This window comes from Megalobrama amblycephala, linkage group LG6, assembly GCF_018812025.1.
Source record: "Megalobrama amblycephala isolate DHTTF-2021 linkage group LG6, ASM1881202v1, whole genome shotgun sequence".
In the NCBI taxonomy this organism is placed as follows: domain Eukaryota; kingdom Metazoa; phylum Chordata; class Actinopteri; order Cypriniformes; family Xenocyprididae; genus Megalobrama; species Megalobrama amblycephala.
In genome coordinates, this window is record NC_063049.1 from 28,648,391 (window position 1) to 28,670,028 (window position 21,638).

Here is a 21,638-nt window from a genome sequence, read left to right on the forward strand (position 1 = left end):
TCCAAGAGGCAGATCCGACCATCAGCATACTTAAGAGTTACTGGGACAAGAAGAGGAAACCCACAAAGAGTGAGAGAAAGGGTTTTTCTCGACCAGTGCTATCATTGTTAAAGCAGTGGGACAGAATCCAAGAGAAAGAAGGTCTGTTATACAGAGTCATTGACGATGTGTTCAATGGAGAATGTCAACAGTTGCTGCTTCCGGCATGTCTGGTCGAACTGGTTCTGCGATGCGTTCATGATGAGATGGGGCATCAAGGGGTGGAAAGGACGCTGGGACTGCTTAAGCAGCGCTGTTATTGGGTTGGGATGTATGATGCCGTGGATAAGTGGGTGAAGAAATGCCCGCGGTGTGTGCTATCCAAAATGCCGCAGCCCAAGATACAGGCACCATGGACTCCGTTCTTGGCTTCTCATCCATTGGAGGTGGTTGCAATGGATTTCACCACATTGGAGCCTGCAACAGATGGACGAGAAAATGTCCTCGTTGTGACCGATGTATTTACTAAGTTCAGCCAGGCATTCCCCACCCGTGATCAGAAGGCAGTGTAGCATATGCACACGTATCAGGATAATCAATAAACTTGGGAATGTTCAGAACGCTTTTAGCATGCTGGACTGGGTTGTAAAACCATTTCGGCTCCGAATAGTCTGCCATAAGATGAGCCCACTTGACCCTTTTGTGGACCTGCGATGGTAAACAGTAAAGTCCAACTTCCTCTCTTTGGTGACTTCAAAAGGAGCACCCCCCCCAGAGACTGACCAGATCCACATTCCAACACCCCACACACACACAGGAACACACAAAAGCACACACACAGGCACGTACAGAAACACACAATCATACATTTTTAACTGTATATGTGAACTACCACTATGCTGGAATATATATATGATATATTTTAGAGCCTATGCATGTTTCCTAGTGTTTAAATGAGTGTATTTGTGCTAGTGTGCATTTTAACGATATAATTTTGTCTGTAAACCATAACTTGGGTTCTATGCCTTTCTGACCTATCGAGTTTGATCTCGTTTCAAAGCTCCGGACTTGAGCTATTCATTGAGACATGTCACAAAACGGACAAATGCATTTTTCTCTGTGTTTAATGATCCTGTGAAGAACACACCCCATCTCGAAATTCGATCTGATAGCCATTAAGTATGCAAATTCAGCTAGGAGACCAAACAAAGCAACTTTGCCCGCCAAATAGTGCTGCGCCTCTATTGGCTGCTACAATTCAGGAGGTGTGTTAGCTTGGGTTTCCATAAAGACAACGACACACACCTTCGCACTCTCTTGTCTCTTCGCGCTGCTCTTCTTCTTCTCCTTTGTCTCCCGACTGACTCACGAGCACCTCGTGCACGGACGCCTCAGGTGACCGCGCTTCCCAACCACGCGCGCAGTTCGGGAGGACCACTTCTTTAGACTCTCTCTCTCTCTCTTCGGCTAAGTTACTTAAGCTTAAACCTCTTTTGAAAACCCCGCCGGAGAAACCCTCTCTGAAAGGACCAACCCAGCCAGGCGCATTGAAACTGCTACACACGGACTTGAACCAATAAGCAAGTATTATCATTTATCTGAATTTGTCTAAACTGATTTCTGTGCTGGCTCTCTCTCTCTCAAAAGGGTTTACGTTAACTGTGTAATTTGCCATCCTTTGATCATCTTTCTTTCCATGTCTTTTCTTCATTCTCACTCGTGTATATATATGTGTATACTTCTGTATATATTTTTGACGTATAATCTCGGTAGCCGTAGCTGCATATATTAAACACATAATTCATGCTCGATTGTTCTGTTGTTCTTTCAACTGAAGACCGAGTCACTTTAACGTTTTTCGATCGCTTTATGCTTTAGTTATTTTCATGGCCAGAAAATAACTCTGTCTATAATATTCTGTGAGGGACTTAGTTTGCTGGACAAACGAACAGTTTCTCTAGATAATTATTAAACCAGAACTAATCATATATGTAATTGATTATAATTCGTTGTAATTGATTCACAATATATGTTTAATTCCCCGTTGGGTTGATATATGAATCATAATTCATTCATAACCTTATGAATTATTATATTCATATTTCATCCATAAATTAATTAATAACTGTACGAACCGCTACATTCGTTACAGCAGACACAACCGCTAAGATCCTTCTTAAAGAATGGTTCCTCAAGTACGGTGTGCCGCAGCGTCTTCACTCAGATCAGGGGAGGAACTTTGAGAGTGCCGTTATTGCAGAGCTCTGTAAGCTCTATGGGGTAAGGAAGTCCCGCACTACGCCACATCACCCCCAGGGAAATGAGCAGTGTGAGAGATTTAACCGAACTCTGCACGACCTCTTACGCTCCTTACCGCCTGATAAGAAACGGAAATGGCCAGAGTACTTACCCGAGCTGGTGTACGCCTATAATGTCACTCCTCATTCCTCCACCGGCTACTCCCCTTACTATATGCTGTTTGGTATGCAGACACACTTACCAGTGGATGCGTTGTTGGGTCAGGAACCCCTGAGAGAGAAGGAGCCTACCTGGTTGTCTGTCCATAAGGAACGGCTTCAGGATGCACACTCCAGAGCACGAGAGTATGCTGAAAGAAAGGCAGCAGACCGTGTTGTTAAGCGTGAAAGTAGGGTGTACTGCCCAGAGGTAGCGGTTGGTGAACAGGTGTACTTACGATATCGTCCCCTGGGACGGAAAAAGATCCAGGATGCCTGGGCGCCAGCAGCATATAGGGTGGTGGAGGTGCATGGTACAACCTACACTGTGGAGCCAATCGGGGGAGGTCCTGCAAAAAGAGTACATAGATCCGACATCAGACCCTGTCCGAGTTCAGTACCAGTGCCGATGCCTAGGAGAAGAGTGAAACCTGTTGAGGTACCTACCTCTGAGATGGTGGAAGAAATCCCTTCATATGAGCCAGAATGTGTGCTGGTGGAGGAAACCAGATTGTCGGAGGAGGATCTGGTGGGCCCTGTGTTGTGGTTGCAGCAGCCAGTTGCAGAGCCTGGGATGGATGCTGGAACAGGAGAGGAGGAAGTACAAGAGGACAATGATGAAGCAGATAATGCAAGTGTTGTCCAAGACCTCTCTCAGCCTGGAACCGAAAGAGCCGATTCACCTTCAGACGTAGTAGTGGCTAGGCCAGTTCCTGTTCCCCGAAAGCCCAGGGAAGAGATTGTCCAGGTGGATGCACCCCATCCTTTACCACGCAAGACCCAGCGGTCAACTGCTGGTGTGCATAGTAATCCAAACAGATTGCCTAAGCCTGCTTGTAAGGCTGTGACCCTCAGTCCCGATGTTCTCTCACAAGTGCTAGCTGGTATGGTTTTGTACACATCTGGAAAGCTGCAAGAAGTAGTAGAGGATTGAAGGGTGTTTGCAGTCATCGGGGACGTTGACTGTAGGCAGGGGAGAGTGTAACCGGGGCAAGAATAATATTTGTCATTTGATTAATCCCCCCCCCCCCCCGGCGAATCACCTTTATGTTTGCTCCGACTCATGTGTGCTGTCCCCTTTAAGAGTGTGTGTATGCATCAGAGAGGAGTGCACGTCAGACTGAGAGAACGCGCAGTTCAAAACAGAAGTTAAAAGAGGAAGAAATAGTTGATAAAACTGCCAAAGAGAGGAAACTTCCAGTTTTATATCAACCTGTGAATATGTGGTGATTACAGTTGTGTGATTGTATTTAGCGGATGGGTTAATTTGCCATTCATACGAGTGTTGTGTTGCTACGTGAGAGAAATCTTCGGTGGGGTGGAGAATTCAGACCACGATAACGGAGATTGAGCGTGAGTTAAACTGTTGTGAAAGTTGTTAAAATGTTAAATAACCCTGTTTATTTCTTATATTAGATGAACATACGGTAATTTTTGCCCTTTATACTGTGTTAGAGGGGAGAGCAACGATATATGTGATCACACGTGTGCCAATTACCACGTGAGCTTCTTCTTTGACTCAAAAAGTGAGTTTTGCTCATTTTATTCATATAAAGTGTGTAAGTTTAAGACATGAAAAGCTTTGTATTCTGTATCAAGTGTATACTGTTGTCTTTAGTTACAGATTCATTTATACAAAGGGGGTTAAAGTGTGAGAGATAATGTGTGTGATGTATTAATGTGGTAAAATGTGCTGATTTCTCATTTATTCTGTGTTTTATTTGTTTTATTTAGGCACATGTAGTCCACTACCGTTGTTTTGCACACCTGTAATGGTTCTTTAACATTGTTTGCACTATTTCCAGTGAAATTGGACTGGTGATCCGGTGTTTTGAATAGGGGTTATTGATGTAAAGAACCCATTTCATGTTTTAGAATTTTTCTAGTACTTACTGCTCTTTTTTGGTACCCATTGGAGTCAAGTGGGTGGGTTTGTTACATTTTTTTTTGGATTATATAAGCCAACTTTAACTTTAATTGGATTTTCTAAAACTCTTTATTTTGCCCTGAACAAAGAATATATTAATGCTGTGGCCCTTTTAGGCCCAGTCAGGAATAAAAGAACCCCTTTGCTTTAGATGTTGTGGCTGTGTATTATTTCCATACATAATATTGAAGGGTAAGCGGCCACATATAAGAAGGAGGAAACAATGGGGTTTGAGACTCACTGTATATCTTTTCCATGTACTAAACTCTTGTTATTTAACTATGCCAAGGTAAATTCAATTTTTGAATCTAGGGCACCTTTAAGTATAGGGGTGATCATGGCTATTTTCAGTCCAGGTGGTACATAACCGGTCATAAGGGAACTATTTATCATGTGGGTGATAGGTATAATGAGGGAAGGGAGAAGGTTTTTGAGTAGATGTGTTGGTAACGGATCCAACTGGCAGGTGGAGGAGTTAGAGCTTATAATCAGCTGTTCAACCACGGATGTATTGGTGAGAGTAAAGTTAGAGATTGGGTAGGGTATCTGGAAAGTAGAAGTTTCTGAAGGAGTAGAAGAAGAAAAAGATTGATAGATATTGTCAATTTTGTGTGTAAAGAATGTCAGAAAATTTTCACAAAGGTCAGATGGTGTTTTAGGTGGAGATGGTGGTTTAACAAGATTGTTGATCTCAGAAAAAAGGGTCCTGGGTTTACACTTTGCTCTGTTTATAATATTAGACAAGTAAGTAGCGCGTGCAGTGTTAAGGGCTTTTTTATATTGTGATATGAATTCAGTGTAGAGGGTAGCATGAACAGGAAGACAGGTCTTCTTATAGAGACGTTCAAGATGCCTAGCCTTCGTTTTCATTAATCTGAGCTCTGGGGTGAACCAGGGGGAAGAATAAGCTGAGGGGACAGTTCTGGTCTTTAATGGGGCCAGAGCTTCCAAGATATTAGATGTAGCTTCATTATATGATAAGAGAATCTCACCAGGACAACAGACATTAACAGAGAGAGGCAGGGAGGAAGCAGCAATAGCAGTAGAGAAGTTGTCAGCATCTATGTTTTTCAGGTTTCGATAAGATATTGAAGATTAAATCAAGGGTATGAGAATGGGAGTGTGTAGGAAAATCAATGTGCTGTGTTAAATCAAAGCAGTCCAATACAGTCATAAAGTCCTTAGCAGAAGTACAGTCAGAATCCACATGAATATTGAAATCACCAAGCATAATAATGTTATTATATTGAGCACAAGCAATAGTAAGCAACTCGGAGAGATCAGAGAGAAAGTTTGCATGATGTTTAGGCGGTCTGTAGATCAGCAAATTCAAGAGTGGTGTGGGACCAGCAATTTTAAATGACAGATATTCAAAGCTAACAACAGCATGGAAGTCGATATTGATCATTTTATATTTGTTCTTAATCACAGCTGGCCACCGCCTCTACCAGTGAGACGTGGTTTAGACAGATGGTAGAGGAGGAGTCAGCAGGTTAAGCTCCATAAACTCATTAGGTGATTGCCAGGTTTCAGTGAGTAGTAGTATATCCAACTTTCTTTCGACGATAATGTCATTCAGAAGTGTAGCTTTATTGGCCAGGGAGCGAGTGTTGAGTAGAGCAAAGTTATGTCTAAGGGGCATATGAGTATCACAGCACTGGCATGAGGGTAAGTAATAAATGACAGAATTTTCATTTTTGGGTGAACTAACCCTTTAAGACTATCGGGTAGATTTAGGTGTAGTGTTGGTGGTACGTTATTTTAAAACGCAATGGAGTGCAAATTTCAAATCAGAACTGCAGTGATTTGTATAAAAACCAACGTCATAAAAACGTACCATATTCACGTTTATCTGTTCCGGCAAAAAAAAAAAATGAACACGCTTTTAGAGCCCCTCAGTGGACATTTCACATTGAAACTGCAATAATATGTATGTATTGGTATTTTGGTATTTTGCGACTCGCAAAAACGTTCCCACAGGTTTTTCTAATGAGCCTGGGTTGTATTTCAGCCATACTGATGTCTAGAGAGAAAGCCATTCCACATGTTCCACTTTCTATGGAATAAAGTCCTGCTCAGATGTATTACAGTAGCTGCTTTCTGTCTAAACAAAAGGAAAATTAAACTTAAATGGTTCCTGCAATAATCTGTTAAATTACCCACCATATTCCTACCTCAATTTAATATCTGCACTGGACAAAATATTTAGCACTGCCTTTTATGCTTAACTTGAACAAGAAAAAAATATGAAAATATGAAATATGAAATAAATGTCTGTCAACACATAGTTACAACACTAATTTTAAGTTTTAAAACAAAATATAAGTAATTGTTTGTGTTTCTTGAATTGTTTGTGAAAATTATTTTTTGCCAGATAGAACCTTATAATTCCAAGCAAAATGTTTTTTTTTTTTTTGAATTAGATGTTTCTGTCTGCATTCGACCCATTCCAAATATCACATTTACAAATTTGAGAGGATTTTGATTTTGTACATTTAGAATACATGTAGGGTCTCTGTCATTTTCATGTTTGAAAGAAACTTGTTCCCCATGTAATATCTGCTATATGGAATGCAAAAACTTTGAAGCTCAATATCTCAAAACTGCTCAGAACCTAGATAGAACCTTATAATTCCAAGGCGACGATATGTTCATTTGTATTTGTTTTGTTCCTTGTGATGAGTGTGTTGTTTTTTTATTTGGATGTTTTGATTTTACGTAAAAGCCTAACCAGGGACGTGGGCTGCAAACTAGCTTTATGCTATAGGTTGTCTGTGTGTAACAATGCCTAGTAGGGGTGCAACGGTTCTCGGTAAAAAATCGAACCGTACCGTTCTCCTCTTACGGTTCGGCACGCACTTGCACCGCAGTCCATATCGAATGACGACGCATCTATTGGTTAATATGGTTTGTTTAAAATAGCAACATGGAAAATAGACAGAGTTCAGATAATGTATATTTCAGTCGATGGATGCGCAAAACGTTACAACAACGATAATCAAAAAGCGTGGACAAAACAGTCACTCTTTGTTAACTGTTCACTTCGAGTGCCATATGCTCTAATGTCCTGTCATTTACGCCGTCATTGAGCGCAGGTGAGACCTGAATAGCACACGTTGCTATCTGTGTTTAAACTTAACTCATTGGAGCCTTGCCATTTTAAACATTCAAGAGCAAGACGCGAAAGAGAACTCGTGCGCGCTGTGAGAAGATTTGTGTGTGCGATCATCCGAAGCGCGCACACGCTTATTTCAGTCAGCGCGCAAATACTGAGTTCTCTTTCAAGTCTTGCACTTCAGCGGACAAATTCTTACAAAAATTATGTCCACATGCCCGTCTTGGTGAGTATCCTAGCAAACCTAGTCAGTTATGTCTTAAGTGAATGTATAATAGTTGAGAAATACAATGCATGTCGTTAGCCTCATAGAATAATTGCCTAAGTAATTTTTTGGCCAAATTGTGATATCTGCCTTTGAAATATGATCTGGGCAATTATGCTATGAGGCTAATGATGTGTAACAGTAGACTATATGTACTGGATTGTGCATGTCTTAAAGGGGAAAAAATATTCCTGCTGCCTGTGTGTTTAATGTTAAATCAAACAACAAATGACAAAGAAATCACTCACTGCTCTTGACTGAAGAGCTTTTGTAATTTCAATAATGATTAATAATGCAGTGTTATTTTATATTTGATTACTTTATCCATTTTATGTACCTGAAAACTACTGTTAGATACCTGAAAAACCTGAAAAGCACTGTTTATATTATTTGAATATGTAACGGAAAGTCCACTGGAGGTGAGCGTAGTGAGAACCCAAGTGCAGTTTATTGACATAAATCCAAAACATGAACATGAACAGGAACAAAAACAATGACGTGACTTGACATGGCTTGACATGGCTTGGCTTGGCTTGGCTTGGCTTGGCTTGGCGTGACGTGAAAACAGATACTACACTCACCAAAAGCAGGTTACATTTATAATACATGACAAAGGAACATGGGGAAGACAATGGCTATAAATACAAGACCTGATAGAACACATGACTGGGACAACCAATGGGGAAGTGACACAAGGAACAAAAGAACCAATGACAGAACATGACTGAAAACCACGTGACCATAAACACCCCATGAGAACATGACACATGGACTAAGGGAGAACATGAGGAACAAGGGAAGCATGACACGAACAAGAAACATAACTCAAACTACAAAATAAAAGACATGAAATCATAAACGTGAACAAAACCAAAACAACCGTGACAGAATATTTGCTCTATTGTATTTATTTGTGATGTTGCTTGTAGTTTGATTATTTGTTCTTATTTTCTTTATTTTTCCTTTTTTCTTTTCCCTGAACATAGCACATACCGAACCTTACCAAAACCGTGAACCTAAAACCGTGATACGAACCAAACCGTGAGCAATTTGAATCATTAGACACCTAATGTCTAGTGTATTGTCCCTGTTAAACAAATAAATAAAAAAATATGCCTTATACACCTAAATAACAGCCAGCCTTAAAAAAATATGAAAACACAAATGTGAGCATGGTGTCTACTTTGACAAGTCCTCACAAAGATCCTTGATGCAGAAAGAATATATACAGAGCAAATATTTGCCACTAATTGGTTCCGCTGTCATAATGGTCCACCAAAGAAAAAGGAAGGGCAGGAAATTTCCTGCATGTTCCTTTAAATGTGACATTTGCCAGAGTATAATAGCCACCTATCGATGTGAGCATTTTGGCTCACTGACCTATAGAAACACAACACACACACACACACAACAAAATGGATCAAAGCAAAGCATTTGTGCCTTTGATATTTGAAGACACATTGTTTGCACCAAACATAAGCGTTACAGCCATGGATGCTAAACAACTGGTCACAAAATCCTCCCTCACATTTTGGCTCCATCGCACTTATCTCCTGCAATGCAGCTGTTTGAAGAAAAAAGCTGAGGGCGCAGTCAATGAGTCTCCAGTATTGCCCGCAATGGGATACAGTTCGAGTCTGAGCGTAGGTGGGAATGAATAATCATTTCCCACCCAAAAGACAGCAAATGGGGACAAGTGAGCTTTTTTAACCTCTTTGCATGGATTGTTGAGCCTGGCCATGTGGTGGGTGTATAGTATAATAAAACACTCAGACATGTTGTGTATGAGCTCTGGGGTGGAGACTAGAGTTAGTATGAAACAAAATCCCACCAGTAAGAGTGTGACACATTGCACAGGATAAGACTGAGCACTTACTGCAAGACAGCGTCTAGCAATACAATAACCTTTGACTTCTAGCTTTGGCATTTCTTCCAATAATTTTAGCCCAACAGAGTGTCAAGACAGGGCACAACCTTGCACTAGCATTAAAATATTTATTCTTCACCATAAGCAGAATTAAAGTCAAACTTCACCAAGATGTCATTTCATCCAGACCCAACTTGACCCCTTTCAATTTCCGCTCAACCAGGCTTGTTTAACACTTCGCTGTGCCTCTATGCAGTGTTCAAGCTGTTATGGATGACAGTCTGCAATGATTTGTGGTTATGGTCATTCAAGAGGTACTAATTCAAATGGCAAATTTTGCACACAGCATGTTGTGTACCTGTGTAACAGAGCAGATCATTTTGAAGATTCCTCCATATGTGTGTATATCTATCTATCTATCTATCTATCTATCTATCTATCTATCTATCTATCTATCTATCTATCTATCTATTCAAATTAGTTACAGCTTATGGAATACGTATAAAAAACGGTTAAATGATTATTCATGGTTACTTATAAATTAATATTAGAATAAAAAAACTGAATATATCACTTAAATATAATTTAAATACAACAATACAATATCACCCAGCCCTAATATAAATATTCATTACATAATCTAAAATCTAGCCACACAAGTTACTTGATAAATATTTAATGAAATACTCAAACACTTGATGCATGAGATAGTCTAGTCAAATAGCGTTTGACTCACATACTGTGAAGTGTCCACTGGTGCCACATCCACAGCGTTAGTGAAGTTATTCATGAGCACAGCATCAAATTCCTGCAGCCCAGTACCAGTGTGCACCACGTGATCCTTTACAAAGATGCTGACGGCACGCAGCATGAAGGAAACAAACAGGTGCATGTGAATGTAGTTCCTGGTGCAGTGGAGACGTCTGAAGACACACAGAAATACATATTAGACTGTTAGGGCAGAGAATAGAAAAGACGGTCGACCTCAGAGATAATGTGCATTCAGGGAAATGAGGAAAAGGAAAGTTTCCACTATTGCACTTTCCTTGTTTGTACATAATGCTAAAATGCTGCTACTTTAAAGACAAGATTTATATTTCCTTTGAAGTACGCAATCACAGACTAATTGGATGCCACTTAATGTTATGATGTGCTTTATTTTTATTTGGTTTACCTATTCAGTTTCAATCTGTTCGTTGTGCATCATTTACACAGGGAACTCAAACAGAATACATACAATAACAATACACTCAGCGACCATCTGTTCACAAAAATCCCCAAAGTCTGACGTGTGTTATAAAGATTTTACATTTTCTACATTTAGTATATGGATACTTACATGGAAGGCACAGACTCATCTAATTATGTTGTCACTACAGTCTTCAAATGTATTTCTTTTCATAAGTGATAAAAAAAAAGCAGCAGCCTTGACTTTTGTACTTCAACAGAAGCTGGCACTTTCAAAATTTCACCTCAGAAGAAAAATGTGTTGATACATGTCAGCCAATGCTGTTGCACTATGTTACTTTTTAAATTTAGAAAAATAGCCATTAAATATGTAATCTAACCAATAACAGTGGAGGTGTTCAATATGTGTATTCACATTACCTTTCTCATTAAAAGTGTATAGCTGCAAGCTAGCAACCTCCCGCAATGTTACATTGTTCTTTACAACTCGCCAGCTGTCCGATTATTATTGACATTTTGTACCAAGCACTTCTTTTACTGTGTGAATATAGTATTGGCAAGTCTCTGCTAACTGCACATTCTTACTGAACTCAAAACACATCTGATGAGCTGCTAATGGAGCATGGAGAATAGAGAGAGAGGAAAAAAATACATAGTAGCACTGATTCACATTTGTGCAATTACAGTCTGATAGAATTAGAAATACAATATTTGAGTTTAGGGTGTTAAGAAAACTATTTAAAGCATCCGTTTAACTGTTTTTCGTGCAATTTATGAGATGAAGTACAAACACACACAGTCAGTTACTTACCTAAAGTATCCAATAATAAAGATGGCCACTAGAAGAGAGCCGAAGGAAACTGCATAGCCTACTGTGTACATGATGTGCAGCCGTTCAAAAAATACCTGCTGTGGGGTCAAAGAGGCAGTGCGTCAAGCCACCTATAAAGTGATCTCAGTCCATTGAAGAGAACTGATGGTAATGTAGCTTACTCTCTTTTTGTTGGGCTCTGGGGATTTGATGCACTCCGTGTAGTTGACCCAGGTCTTGTTTGAACTCTCTGCAAGCACCCAGGAACCATTAGAGTCACACCTCCTGTAGGCGTGTCCTGAAAGATTGAAAAATAAATGGTAAATGTTCGTTTATTTTCTATTTTAAATCAATTTTTAAAAAAAAAAGTCTAATAACTCAATAACTGTTTTTAAATGATGAATCAAGAAACAATGAACATTACAGATATATAACTTCCAGTTCTTTCATCACACTGAAAATTGAAGGTCAAATCAAGAACATTGCATTGTAGGCCTATAGGTCATCTGGGTGTTCAAGCATATTCACTACATACTGCACACCTCAGAAACAGTATGTGTAGTATTGTTCAAACATAGAGACTGGGTCTCATTTACTAATAATAATGTGGATTATTCGTATTTATACACACAGGAGAAGTTCTCACAAAAAAGCCACCTAATTCTCAACACATATATTTGTTCTTAAACGGATCTAGTTCACCCAAAAATGAAAATTCTGTCATCATTTACTCACACTCAAGTAGTTCCAAACCTGTATGAATTTCTTTGTTCTGCTGAACACAAAGGAAGATATTTGTAAGAATGTCAGTAGCCAAACAGGTCTCGCCCCCCATTTAAGAAAAATAAATGCCCCCCCAAAGTAAGAAAAATAAATGCTATGGTAATCAATGGGGGGTGAGTTTGATTACTGACATTCTTCCAAATATCTTCCTTTGTGTTCCCTTTAAACTCATTCTAATGTAAAAAAAAAAAATAATAATAATAATAATAATAATAATAATAATAATAAGGCATGGAACGACTGCATGTCCAAGGTTAGTAATTTACACAAAACATGCCCATATAAGGGCTTTCCACTTAACTTCTACTTTAAAGGTCCCATTTTTCGTGGTTTTTTGAAGCTTTGATTGTGTTTATAGTGTGCAATATAACGTGTTCATGTTTAGCGTGTAAAAAAACACAGTATTTTTCACATAATTTACTTATCTGTATACCGCTGTTTCCACTGTCATAAAACCGGCTGATGACTTCCTTGTTCTATGAAGTCCCTCCTTCAGAAATACGTAACGAGTTCTGATTGTGCCAGCGGTTCCTGTGTTGTGATTCGACAGCAGTTTAGCGCATCTTGCCCGGAAAGGTCACGCCTCTTACCATAACGTGGAGATGCACACGCTCAGTGTTATTGTAAACATGTCTTTAATTTTACCCTATCAATTTGAGCCGGAATCAGACCCGGTGATTGGACTGCGGGATGAAAATAACAGCGTTTCGACAACATGGCGACAAACACACTCTACAAACGCAACTCTTGTGTATTCCTGTGGGCGGAGGTTAGTCAAAAAACTGTTTTAGTGACGTCATTAAAGAAGGAAGTAGAGGGATGTAGTCCAAACCGGCCGTTCGATGTAGGCGACTTCTGTTAAATAAAATATCTCGCTTGGCATTGAACTTTGAGCTTTAAAATTTTACAGATTTTATTTATACTCTAACAACAACATTACACACTAACTAAAGTTTGAAACATGGGATCACGAAGAACGGGACCTTTAAAGCTTTTTGTCACTCTTGGCAAACATATGATGCTCTCTAAAGATGCTCTCTTTTTCAAAATCAGTTCAAAATAAATTTTATACACACCCAAAAAAGAAAGACACAAAGTTTGGCAAAAGACACAATGGTTGATGAAACAGAGAAAGAAAACTATTTCAAACCTGCATGGTTGAAGTCATAGACGTAAGTCGGGCAGGGGGTCTTGGTCAGAGCTCCAGGGAAGCCTTGCGACCAACATATCAGACCATCCCACTCTGGGACACACACACCAACTGAGAGTAGAACAATTTCAGAGCAGAGATGTCAATTCACCAAAGGACAAGTTCAGATATGACCAGTGAAATCATCCAATCTTGCGGGATAACTTGACACCATATGAATGTCTTGCACATTTTCATTCCTTCTTGATCATTACAGTAGATCTTGTAGCCCGATAAACATGAAATGAGCTTTAACACTCACCAAATGAATCATATATGCTTTCCATTAACTGAACACCTATGGGTGATGTTTCGTGTTGTGTGGATACTGGATTATATCCAGCTGGCGTGGCTTAACATGAACCCACGCTAACACATCATGAAAAGGCAACAAGTGTGCTTGTGTACTGGAACAGGTACTGCAACAAGTGTAAGGTTTTGTACTGTATATGTGTGTTTAATTCAATTATAAATTCTGAACTTGATCAGTGTCCTTATCTTTTGTGTTAAAACAACTGAACAATTTATAACTGTAACAATGGCTGTAATGATTTCTGTTGAAATAAAAAGATTGAGAAAAACTATGCAATTAACACCAGACAGTTAATGACTAAAGAAGTCCAATAAATCAGAGTGGAGTCGGTCCAGCAACCACAGATTTCTTCTAGTATCAGACCATAGAAGCACTGAAGTGTTAAGTTTGAAAAGATTAGACCATGAAGTGCTTTCAAACTATTCACTTGGAATGATTCAGAGAAAGGCTTGTGCTATTCTAATGCTAAGTCAATATGAAACAGTAATTTGCTATCCATTTTACTTTAATGTGACATTTCCAAGTGAACCAGGAAACAATGTAGGACTGGACTTAATTTCTCTGGTATTTTTCTAACTTGATTATTTCTAATTTTGGGGGAGTTGTTACATTTTAAAGATGTGATTAGGCTAATATAATTTTAATGAAAGAGATAAAAAGCATATCTTCAAAATTTGGAAGGAGGAGGAGCACGTTAAAATATTAACTAAGGTCTTCATTCATGTCAAATTAAAAGATAAAAATTAAAAGAAGAAATCCTAGTTTAATGTTTAATCATGTTTAAAATAATGTTTAGCACATACACTGAAAAAAAAAAAAACATAAATTAAAAGATATATTTAAATTTTTCCCTCTCTTTAGAAAAATGCAAACTAATGAATTGTGCCAGAATGTATTAAGTATATAAGATCAATTTGATTTTATGTTGACTTATGTTGGCAAAAGTAAGTTCAGGAACCAAAAGAACATATTTAAAATCACAATTATACTAAACGCTTCTCCTACTGCACTTCTCATGTACCACTTGAAAACGAAATATGTTGCACCCACATCCTTTGCACACCATTTCTTTGTAGAGAACATAATTATTTTTATCTCCCCAAATTACACATGACCCTATAACCCATGACGTTATCATGAAAGGGAAATGGGAGTGAGCCAAATTAATATTATTGAGTTGCCAGGTCACTACTGATCATTTTACAATGAGTCATCTCCAAAAGAGTTTGTTTTTTTCCCCTTCACATGTTCTGCCTTATCACCTGTAACAAGTTTATAATAAAGCTAAATGAAACTACAAACTGTAAAAAAAACTGCAGTTAGTTTCATAACAAAGATTGTGACGGAGTCTCATTAGCTGTCTGATTCTGTTTATTTCTTTTGCCTGCAAGCTTCATTTATGTGAGTTAGCTGACTCATTCGAGTTTTATATAAAACATGTTTTGGCAGAGGTGATAATGGTCATACTTTTGGTGAACATGTTACTATTTCTATAGATGAGCTTGTGTGGTGCATAACAACATTGATTTTGAGAACTGAAAAGGCCACTTAAAGACCCACGATATCAAAACTGACAATTCTTGTTTTTTATGGAATATTGCAGTATTTGTCATTAACTCTTTATCCGTGCACATCATTATTTTGTTTAAATCCATGTCCCCTCATAATCTTAAATCAAAATGATTTCCCCTCCCCATTCTCTGATGACTTGTTTATTGGAGCAAAGGTGAGACAACTTACATGAGATCACAGCAAAGCTATCCCAACTCATGCTTTATCATGCCAACTTTAATTAAAAACTGTGGGGAAAAAAAAAAAAACGTTCAGGGAAACGGTGCCTACCTGCAATGTCGTCTGTGGAGACCTTCTGTAGGCATTGCAGCTTTGCATCCAGTAGCATCTGTACCTGTTCTTCAGCTGTAATCTCACCATCTTCACCAGCCTGTTCAAAAAAAGGGCTCATTTTGTTTCTTCATTATATAATAAATTTTCTGAAGCCATCAGATAGCTTTGTGTGAGGATGTCATTTACAAATGTCATTTGTCAACACTTAATTCCGATGGTCCACTTTAGACATTTAAGAACTTATCTGAAGTAACTTATAATCTACATGTCAACTAATTATTATTAAAGTGTAACTACATTTTCAAGCTTGGCACATCAAGGAGAATTTGGGATCAATGAAGGCAAACAGTAATTTTAAAGGGATAGTTCACCCAAAAATGAAAGTTTGATGTTTATCTGCTTACCCCCAGCGCATCCAAGATGTAGGTGACTTTGTTTCTTCAGTAGAACACAAATGATGATTTTTAACTCCAACCGTTGCCGTCTGTCAGTCAAATAATGCTGGTGGATGGGAACTTCTATTATAAGAGTAAATAAACTATTAAACCCTGCGGCTCATGACGGCACATTTATGTCCTAAGACACGAAACGATCGGTTTGTGCGAGAAACCGAACAGTATTTATATCATTTTTTACCTCTAATACACGCGCATATACTTCAATGAGTGCTAGACATCACTGCCGTTGTCAGAGCGCGATCAGACCTCACTAAACGAGTGCTGAACGCAGTTGGACATAGTGGTGTTTTAGAGGTAAAAAATGAGATATAAATACTGTTCGGTTTATCGTAAAAACCAATCCTTTCGTGTCTTAGGACATCAATGTGTCGTCACGAGCCGCAGGGTTTAATTTGGATTTGTCTATGCAAGTTTTATTTACTCTTATAGTAGAAGTTCCCATCCACTCGCATTATTTGACTGACAGACGGCAACGGTTGGAGTTAAAAATCATCATTTGTGTTCTACTGAAGAAACAAAGTCACCTACATCTTGGATGCGCTGGGGGTAAGCAGATAAACATCAAATTTTCATTTTTGGGTGAACTATCCCTTTAAGTCTGTTCCTCTCAGATATTTTATGATGCTATTTTTTTTTTCTTTTCATTCACTTTCACTACACTTTCAGTATGGAAAAGAACAGCTCTGAGATTCTCTGAAAAAAAAAACTTCCTTATATGTTCCAATGAGGAAGAAAAAGTCATAATTTTGGAATAACATGAGAGTAAGTGATGGCAGAATTTCATAATTCCCTTTTTATGATATATGCAAAATTATGTATAACTGAATATGTGTTGGTGTGGTTATCAAAGGGTTAGTGGTGACTTTCGCTCTCTGCATAGCTCTCTCTCTCTCTCCCTCTTTCTCTCTCATTTCTAGTTGCTTATTGAGTCTGCGAGGGAGTGTGAAAATTTTAACTTCTAAATACCCTGAGGAGATTAAAGAAATTAAAAGATTCACTCTCTGTAATGATGAAAGAAAGGTTTTCAATTAGTGTAAAAGTATCAGAAGGCTACTGGATCTGTCATTGCTGCCTGATATTCTGCCTCAATTAAAATAATTTTCTCAGTCGTGCAAAGTAAAAATACATGTATAGTTTTGAGTATTGTAAATTGGGCATTGTTCAGGAGGATATTATTAAAATGCAGCTAGAAAAAACACATAATGTATTATGAGCTGTGAGGAAGTGCAGCCTGTTCACTAGGGTTGTACTGTCACATCTAGTTTCACAATCCAGTTTGTTTGCTTGTTTTTGTTTGTTTGTTTGTTTTACATTTTTGGCTGTTTTAAATATTTAAATGCAGTTTACAAAACAAGCTCTGACATTTGTGAAATTATATGGTAAAGCTGGTTCACAAATCTGTCAAATTCCCATTATGTCTGAATTTACTCTTTCCATTGTACTTGGTTTAAATGAGAGAGCAAGAATCTTCTGAATAATGACTACACATTCAATCTTTATGAAGAAGCTCTCTGTATAGACTTATAAAAATGAAGAAAAAAAACTTCCAATTACTAGAGAATTTATGCATACAACCTTGTACCACAGGCATTGAGAAAACGTGAACTGTAATTTTATGCATTTACACACATTACTATTGTATGCTCTTCTTACACTAAGTAGTAAACGCACACAATGCCAAGCATTACTATACAGCTGGAGATATCAACACGTCAAAAGCAAAATGTATTCCTCAGAGATGATGACCATAAGATAACACTACCTCAAACTTCCATATTTTCACACAATAGAAAGTCATTTCTAAAGTATCTTGTCCACCACGTCCTTCATATCTACTGCTACTTTAAATACTGCACTGATATTATGACTCAAATTAGCATAAAAATGATAGTAGTAGACATTTAATCATTTGGGCTCAATGTGACTCAATGTGTGGGGAATTATACATCTATGATTACGTTCAGCTTCATGAAGTGTGTAAGTGGACTCTCTGTTGGTTCTAAAAAATTATAAAAATTATAACATAATTGGTATATATTTTTTTTAATATTCATGCAGCTCCCTTGACATCATCAGTCGACACTATGAGACTACTGACAGTGTTCCAGTAAGATGGGCAAATATGCTTGTCCATTTCAAAATACCTAACAGATTCTGAACGTATCTAAACAATCAATAAGTGAATAAAGCTCAGTATGAAAAACATTCTGAGATTGATCGGTTATAATAAAGGTCCTCCAATTGGGAATGGGTAGAATATATAGTCTGCCAGTGATTACGTCATGGAAAACAATGGAGCTTACAGCTGTATTACTTGTCTGTATTGTGCATTCATATGACAAAAACCATACAACTATCTTTCTAATCAAAACTAGAGTAAAAAGCTCCACATCTTGTTGCTAGGACATTGAGTTTATTTTTAAATCTTAGTTCAAATTCAAAGAAAATTTTGCTTGATTAGTGCTGTTCATCTTAAAAGCAATGCAGAATGGGTGCAGTGAGTCCAGGATGATTTAATCCACTTCTAGCTGTGCATTATATGATTTTAATACACAACGTGGAGGCAAAGAACTCTGTTGAGTGCATTCAGATTTTTTAATGCACATCCAGCATTGGATTATCCCGCTTATACCATGGTCATTTGCCAAATCTAACAAGTTAAAGCTGTCATTGATATTTGCAGTGCTAAATTTGATGGGAAGGGTTAATATTCTTTTTATAATGATCTCTTTTTTTTCTCACTCATTAGATCTAGCTTTCTGCCAGCTTTAAATCAGACTCTGACATAAAGTAGTGCAGTAAGGTTACATTTACTTGACTGAATTATAATATTGTTTAAATGAATTAGCCTATCTGGAAAGAGAGAGAGATTTATGTCAGATGTATGTGTGCAAGTGATGTATGTGTGAATTACCTGCATCTGTGCCTTTGAGTCAAAAGGCTGAGAATCTCTGAATTAGATATAACGGTAACACTTTAGAACACTGATCCTTCATTAATGAATAACTACACAGGAACAAATGAGTAATGCATTATTAACACTCTAGTAACTACTATTAACTAATAAGAAACTCTGATTAATGAATTAGTAAGTAATAGTGTTCAGTTGAAGGTGTTAGTTCACTATTAGCTAATCAGTAACTACTGTTTTTTTCATGCCTCCCAGAGAACTACTAAGAACTACTATATACATGTTCGTAATTAATGTGAATAATGTATAATTAATTCTAAAGTGAAGGTCATGGTAACCCACTAGTAATGATTAGTAATACTGAGCACTATTACTTACTAATTCATTCATCAGAGTTTCTTGTTAGTTAACAGTAGTTACTAGAGTGTTAATAATGCATTATTCATTTGTTCCTGTGTAGTTATTCATTAATGAAGGATAAGTATTCTGAAGTGTTACCGATATAACAAATTTAGATGTGCCACATGTAGCACATGTTTTCTTACAGGACAAGCACATTATGCATGCATTTATGATTTACTACTTTGTTACAGGAACTTGCTGGCAATGTAGTGAGGATACGTTTCAGGTATTTGAAAGAAATAATTAACAACACACGACTCAAACCTGCAATAGGACCAAGCTGGCCCTCATGAAAAATAAATCTCACAAAGCATTCCCAGTTTAACTGTGCTTTGCTGATTATTGCACAGTTGTGAGGTTATACAGTCCATGAATGAGCATAACTTCCTAATGTTGTGAAGAAAGTGGCAACGCACAGGCAAAACCTTGCATGTTTGTATGACATTGTGTATTGTTTTTGTTTCCTGAAAACATTTTATTTGGTTTATTAATGCATGAACAAAAGCAAAAGCCACTCAAGTGTGTTTTTATGTGTCACCCACAGCACAGGTCTAGATGTGCTCACTTGAGTGATTGCATTTACTGGTCACTGACCACCAGTGACAGAACAAGAGCGAACAATCTGTCAACAACATATAATGGAATGCTAAAAAACAAAAAACAAAAACAAAGAAACACATTAATGCATATTGTATGTATTCTATACTCGCATGAGCAATTGTTACCTGTTGGATTTCATGTCTCAGAGGCTGATATTAGGGATGGAGATTACAAGCGAAAAACATGTAGGCTAGTTGGCTTTGCTCTTGCATTTGAAGGTGAATCACAGTTCAGTCAATTATTAATTGCATTGTAAAACAGTTTTGTCGGCCTAAAACGTGATTAATGTGGTAATATTTATTTTATACTAAATCAGCTGGTTTTATTTAAGTCTATACGCACACCAACAAAATACATTTTAAGCATCAGATCACGTAGAAATTCTCATTTGCACGTTATCATGTTCAGTTCAGGTTCATACCTCAGCTAAATAAAACAGAAGCACCATTCCCATTTAAACTTTCCCTCAGATATATATATAGAAAGCCCTGTATAGACCCAATGTCTTACCTGAGCATCAGCTAATGTCCAAAACAGAATCACTTTGGCGAAGTTCCACAGGAGACAATCCCTCATGTTTCTGAGGTGATGCTTTTGTCGAGATACCAGGCAGTCCTCTTCCTTCAAGACTTTGTGTGTCTCCTCACACTCTCCAGCGACCATGATCTAGTCATGTCGTAAGTGAAAAACATCGTTAAATCTCCCGGAAATCTTTTCTTCAATGTTTAAGCACAGAATCACGAGACGTCGCTGTTATACGAAGTTCAAATGCGTTCACATCTCCTTTATATCGTAACTTAAAAGCAGCTTGAAAGTTTGCAAGTGTACTCCTTGAAGAAATCGCCTCGGCCACTTCGGCTGACGGACTCAACGTGAATGATATGGGCGCTTGAATGAGAGACGCTCCCACCGTCACAAACAGCAAGTGTCTCACTCTCACTGGGGATGGGCGGGTTGAACTTGAAATATCTGTAGTATAGTAATACTCACGGTTTATCGCGAGGAAAGACCCTCCTCACTTCAACAATATTGACACAATGTGTTTTAAGTGTTTCCTTCTTCTTCTTCTTCTTCTTCTTCTTCTTCTTCTTCTTCTTCTTCTTCTTCTTTTGTTTTGAAAATGAATGCGTATCATGAGCTCCAAAGTGAAAACAATTAATCATATTATAATTGTGTAGGATAGGAACTATTTCTTCTTCCGCTCATCTCTCAACGCACAGGAATACGGAGCAGCGCTCACTCGCCATGTCTTCAAAGAGTTGAGAGAGAATGATAGAAAAATCTTCAACTTTCTTTAAGTTAAGTTGTTAAATGATTGATCGCGTTCTGAAAGTGTTGAAAAATGAAAGAAGTATGGTCATTTGCGAAACAAAAGTATATAATTATCACAATATTTTACTATTATAAATTACTATAGTATCCCTATCCCAAATACTGAACATATTTAGGAATAATTTATGAGTAAAGCCCATTACAAAAAGTGTTATGCTCAGTTATAGTACCAGATGGTAATATCATTATAATGTTCT

At 37.9% G+C, this 21,638-nt stretch overlaps 1 protein-coding gene across 1 annotated transcript in view; it reads right to left on the minus strand.

Annotated features, from left to right (window-relative positions):
- pth2ra (parathyroid hormone 2 receptor a) overlaps positions 1-21,164 on the minus strand; it is a 78,204-nt gene extending 57,040 nt beyond the window's left edge. The window contains exons 1-6 of the mRNA XM_048193698.1: positions 20,620-21,164; positions 15,736-15,835; positions 13,542-13,652; positions 11,791-11,906; positions 11,609-11,706; positions 10,346-10,532 (exon numbers count right to left, since the gene is read on the minus strand). Of these exons, the coding sequence (XP_048049655.1) occupies positions 10,346-10,532; positions 11,609-11,706; positions 11,791-11,906; positions 13,542-13,652; positions 15,736-15,835; positions 20,620-20,772 (765 nt within the window). The 5' untranslated portion in view covers positions 20,773-21,164. The remainder of the gene's footprint in view (positions 1-10,345; positions 10,533-11,608; positions 11,707-11,790; positions 11,907-13,541; positions 13,653-15,735; positions 15,836-20,619) is intronic.
- Positions 21,165-21,638: the final 474 nt, after the last annotated feature.